Raw genomic sequence first — 6,000 nt, forward strand, 5'->3', positions numbered from 1 at the left:
TAAATAGCATCAACGGGGCTTAAACACAGATCTTTTTACTCTAAATTCAATGTTTTTTTCTTCTTTACCCCTTTGTTTCATTCAAATAGTTATACAATTTCCTAGCATGCCAATAATTATTCCGTAAAAAGTGTTATCAGGATAAACGTTAAATTCATACATACATAATCTCCTGGAGAGATGGAATTCTCTGTGTCATCTTCTACTACCTTCTTTTTAAAAAGTTTTGAATCCTGGAGAAGTTTAAGTGTGGAAAATGCTATCGCAGCACTAAAATAGAGAATATGTTTTAAATGTTATTAGTATGACACTCGTGGCATTTGTATGTTATTTCCTAAGTCTCTTCCTCCAAAAAAACCTCCCCATACTCCCACCCATCCCCAAAACTGTTAGGTGCCCCTTCTACGTGCTCTAATAGCACCCTGGCCTTTACCATAAGGTGATACTTACAGCATTATTTAATTGCCTGTAAAACTGCTCTATGTTTGTCTCAGCTAATTTATCTTATCCTCTGCTGACACCCAGCATCTAGTAGCTTGGACTAACAGGAGCCAAAAAATATTTTTAAATAAAAATGAGTGAATGAAAGAATAAATGAATGAATGAATGTTTCCAAGATCTAAAACAAAATTTACTGACAATCTCATTAATAAAATGAGCACACATGTATTTTACATACATCAGGATGTGGTTCTCCAGTTTTCTGACATTATAAAACTGTTCTGCTTAATGCTGTGCACTTGGAAACTCTTAAGAAAAATTACTGCTCAATCAGTATCTAGCAGTGCCAGGAGGGAAAGGTACTTAATGCAGAAAATAGAAGCCAGGAGATAGTAATTCTCCTCACTTCCTGTTGTTCAGTATGTAAATTTTTCTTCACTTTAAACCATCACATCCTCCTTCCCTGTAGAATGATAAATGTATAATTGATGTCACACTTTTTCAAAATATTTTAATAATATAAGTTAACAGGTTCCTTCATTTGAAAATCTATTCCAAAACAAAATTCAAAATATAGAATAATCTGTGTACCTGACGATGCTTATTGCAGTGCTACTTCATAACACAGAAAGACTGAGTGAAAGCCAAACGGACAATGTATCCTTTATCTAATGCCCCACTAGATATCTCCACTTGAATAGTGAATAACAATCACATTTAAGAGGTGTTATGGGTTAAACTGTGTCGAGGTCCTAACCCTCAGTGCTCATCATGCATCCTTATTTGGAAATAGAGTCTTTACAGAGATAAACAAGCTAAAATAAGGTCATTTAGGGTGGACCGTAATCCAATATAACTGGTGTCCCTATAAAAGGGGGAAATTTGGACAGAGAGACAGACATGCACAGAGGGAATATGATGTGAAGACATGCAGGGAGCAGACAGCCTGTGACTGGAGTGATTCATCTACATGCCGAGGAACATCAAAGACGGCTGGCAAACATCAGAAGCTACAAGAGGCAAGGAAGGGCGCCCCCCAGAGCTGCCAAAAAGAGCAGGGTCCTGCCGACACCTTGATTTTGGACTTTCAGCCTCCAGAACCGTGAGACGATAACACTCTGTTGTTTTAAGCCACCCAGTCTTGGGTACTATGTTGTGGCAGGAAACTAGGATAGGTTAAAAGCAGAGCCTCTTGCTTCCACCTCCTCCACCAAACCTACTCCTCTCCCCTGTTTTCTATCCCAGATAGAGGGCCCAGTATCATCACCGCCTCCTCTTTGCCTCACACTCTGTGTTCAATCCATCAACAAGTTCTGTCAACTTCAACTTCAAGATCTGGATACTAGCCAGCAGCTCGTCACGTCCGCACCTCGTCCACTGCCAACGCCTCCATCCAAGCCACCGACATCTCCAGACACCCATGGGAGCTTGCTGGCCAGCCCCTGGAGTCCTGGTCTCTATGAAGAGACCACAGTGATCTCTCTTCAGGATGTGAATCAGATCACGACACTTCCGCTGTACTGTTCCAGAAGCCTCCTGCATCCCTGGATTACGGTCAATACACCACCTCCTTTGGGTCAGTTAGTGAGGTTTCTAGCCAAGAAGATGACCAGCCTCATCTGGGTCCAGGGATGCTTGCAAGAAGGTAGTTAGTCTCTGTGTGTAGGCTCCTAGAGTATGTACATATGCTCAACTCTTAATTACATTGTTAAAGCCTTTTTTGTATGTATCTACACATTGTATTGAAAGATATTTTCTCTTTTTCCCCTCAACTTTTTTTTAAAAAATGATAACTCGTATTTACTGTACTCACCACCTCTCAGGTGCTGTGTTAAATGCTTACTGTGAATTAATTCACTTAATCCGTACCACAAACCTACAAGGTATGTACTGTTATCATGCCTATTTTATAGTTAAGTTAACTGAGGCCCACAAATGTTATGTGACTTGCCTAAGGTGACTCAGCTAGCAAGAAGAGGTAGGATCAGAGCCCAGGCCACCGGCCCCTGAGCCTGCAGCACCCTTAATCATTAAGCTACAATGTGGCCTCTTTCTTTTCACAGTTCTAACAAGCTTTGGCTTTGTTTATACTGGCACAGTGTTACTCGTTGCCACATTTGTATTACCATATGGTTATTGTCGGCTGCACCTTTTACAATATAAAAGGCGTTCTTTGTCCAGTTTAATGCCTTTTGCCTTGCATTCTACTTAGCAGACTTCATGAAACGGGATTATTATAAGGATATTAAATATGGTATTTAGTCTTTCACGTGCTCAAAAATATGTATTGAGCACCTGCTATTGGCCAGGAACAAATCTAGGGGCTATGGATACAGTCCCCGGCCTCACTGAGTTGACATTCTATTGAGAGCAGGGTATTCTTAACAAAGAGGAGTGCTTGGCAAATAGACGGCTCTCAATGCATCGTAGCCATTACCATTATTAGTATATAAAGTTGGACAGGGAATATGCAGGGACTAAATTGATTTTTTTTCTAAGTTGTTAACTAGCATCAAAACCTTTCAGCCATTATTGAATTTCAGTCTCCAAAGATTTTACTGAGTCCTTAAAATGGTTTAGATACTTGTAGAATATTTTCTAAAGTATGGTTTGTGATTATCTAAACTTACTAGTTTTTTTTTTTTTTTTAAATAAAACTAAACAAGGAAGCAAGAAAACAGCAACAAAAAACACAATGCTGATGGGGTGTGTGTCCAGGTACGGAATCTCTTTTCCCCCACACCTTTCCTCCCTGAAGGATACATACATGTTTCTAAGGCACCTTGTTTACTGAGTAGCTTCAGAGGTTAGCACAGGATGACAACTAGAGGGCCCTGAAAGGAGAAAACGATGCCCATCCCACTCTTCTGACCTGAAGCCCAAATTCTGATTTCAAGGGAAATGAGGTATGAGGTTTGGAATCTTGCTAACCCCAAAACTTAATGACTAAAATATAAACATACTGTATGTCCTAATCCAGCTGGTACTGCTTAGTTGCACAATGGAAAACTTCTACTTCCTCCTCTGCACTAGGAAGACAGGAAGTGTAAGGAGGATTACCCACTACAAACAGTCAAAATCCCAGCAGGAGGATGTTTCACTCTTACACAAAATAAAAAGGCTCAAATGTTATTCTATTTAGACAATAAATCAAATAGAAAGGAGAATTGGAAGGAACACTTCAAAAAAAAAAAAAAAAAAAAAGACAGGATTCTGAAATAGAGAGGCAGCCCTGAAAGAAGCAGAAATACAGTTTGAATAACTCTGATCCCATTTATTTCTTATTAACATTCATGACAAAAATGGTCAGTTTGTTCTCATAAAATCTATGTGGCTCACTCTACCTGTCACCCTAGGGAATGTGCCTTTCAATTTCCTTGACACATAATTTTATTAGAAGTATCATGAAATGTCAAGCTAACCAGCATCTGGGAAAGGGACTGTCCAACACTCTCAGCAGCGCCCAGACAGAGGCGCATGGAGGGTAAAGTTCACCTACTAAAACTCATTCATCCTGACAGTAGGCTTCCCCAAGTGACAGCTCTGCTGCAAAAAGCCAGCAACATCAAAGTTTCTGCAGGTTTTTTCCTAAGGGCCAAGCCCATGGATTTAAAATCGGGGCAATTCTGGTATACTTGCACATTATTTGCATACATCTATCTGGTCTTCAAATTAAAGTTCTATTACAACACTCCTTTCTGTGCCATTTTGTAATGTGTAGTTTCTCGTTTCCTTCTTTCTCCCTAAAAAAAAAATCACTCATATCCTCCACACTAAAAGGGTATAAGACACGTAGAGAGCTAGGGAAAGAATGAAGCTAAGTGACAAGAAATACTTTCTAGGGCTGCTACTGCTCTCTGGGACACAGTTTGGAGAAAGGAGTTCTATGTGCCTCCATAGGAAATCATATAGCCATATAGTCATTTATATATATATATATATAATATATATATATATATATATACACACACACACACACATATATATTCAATACATATAATTATATATAGAATATATAGTTAGATATATAAACATTTTCTAAATATACATTTATATATTATATATTCAAGTCATTTATTTCTATAGGAAACAGTATAGTAAAAGTTCCTTCTGTCTTCAAACTTCAGTGGGGAAAACAGTGTATTATTATACTAAGCCTATTTTAACCATCAATCAACTACCATTGTCTTCTTTTTTTTTTTACCATTGTATTCTTAAAGATAGCTACAAATGTGACAATACTCTAAACGAGTGGGTCTCAAGTGTTTTTACTCTCAGCACACATTTACATCGTTAAAAATTATTAAGAAACCCCAAAGAGCTCTATCAATATTTACCATATTGGAAATTAAACGGAGAAATGTTTAACTTAACATTTATTAATTCATTTAAAAATAAAAATCATAAACCCATTATATTTAATATAAATAATGTATTTTTATGGAAAATATATTTTCAAAAACCAAAAAATAGTGAGAAGGATTCCATTGTTTTTGCATTTTTGCAAATCTCTTTAACATCTGGCTTAAAAAGAGAAAATCTGCTTAATAGAAGACTTTCGTATCTGCTTCTATATTCAGTCTGTTGTGACATAATGTTTTGGATGAAGCGTATGAAGAAGACTAGGTCTCACACAGATAGTTATTGAAAACGTGGGAGGAGTATTTTAAGAGCCTCTTCAAATAATTGTGAATATTCTTCCTTGACACTATACCAACATGTGACAAATGATAGTTTCTTAAAAGTGTGTTGCTATGTGGAATCCACTACCATACACTGATGAACTTTTCCTACTCTGTTACATGGAAATCCATCAGTCTGTCTTGTTAACCAGGATTTTGGAACATCATGCACTGGCCATTTGGAAAACATTAGCTCCCTGAGCTAAATAGATTCCCTTAACGTTGAAGCATTTCATGACACAGTTTTTAAAAAACGATGCTTGTTAATATCACCACCAGTCCCATCAAAAAAATTTAAGCATTAGAAAACTGTCAAGCTCATGATGGCAAATACAAATTTTCCAAAAATCCAATTTTTCTATGAAACTTTAGATTTTATCATTGACAACAAAAACTATTAGTTGTTTCCCTAGAAGTGGCATGTTCGTTTTGCTCATTTTCAGCAGAATACCTGTCAAATACCCAAGTCTGCATAATCATGGTTTGTCAGTTGTTTTTTCAAATAAAAATGTTGTTCCATGAAAAAAACAGCTTGTTCAGCTCTCAGTTCATCCACATGTGTGCTGTTCCTCAAGACAACCATCAGACTGTGATATGCAGCAGAAGTGCTTGAGGTATATTTCCCACTTAATATATTCCCACAGAATATTAAAACTACATTCGAGGGCTTCCCTGGTGGTGCAGTGGTTGGGAGTCCGCCTGCTGATGCAGGGGACACGGGTTCGTGCCCCGGTCCGGGAGGATCCCACATGCCGCGGAGCGGCTGGACCCATGAGCCATGGCCACTGAGCCTGTGCTCCGCAGTGGGAGAGGCCACAGCAGTGAGAGGCCCACATACTGAAAAAAAAAAAAAAAAAAAAAAAAAAAAAAATTCGAA

General features: G+C 38.0%; 1 protein-coding gene across 1 annotated transcript in view; it reads right to left on the bottom strand.

The window, feature by feature from the left end:
- CFAP54 (cilia and flagella associated protein 54) overlaps positions 1-6,000 on the bottom strand; it is a 288,982-nt gene that overhangs the window by 87,151 nt on the left and 195,831 nt on the right. Inside the window, exon 52 of the mRNA XM_024754400.1 lies at positions 165-270. Within this exon, the coding sequence (XP_024610168.1) occupies positions 165-270 (106 nt within the window). The remainder of the gene's footprint in view (positions 1-164; positions 271-6,000) is intronic.

The sequence above is a fragment of the Neophocaena asiaeorientalis genome, unplaced genomic scaffold (assembly GCF_003031525.2).
Source record: "Neophocaena asiaeorientalis asiaeorientalis breed wild unplaced genomic scaffold, Neophocaena_asiaeorientalis_V1.1 scaffold92, whole genome shotgun sequence".
NCBI classification, from domain to species: domain Eukaryota; kingdom Metazoa; phylum Chordata; class Mammalia; order Artiodactyla; family Phocoenidae; genus Neophocaena; species Neophocaena asiaeorientalis.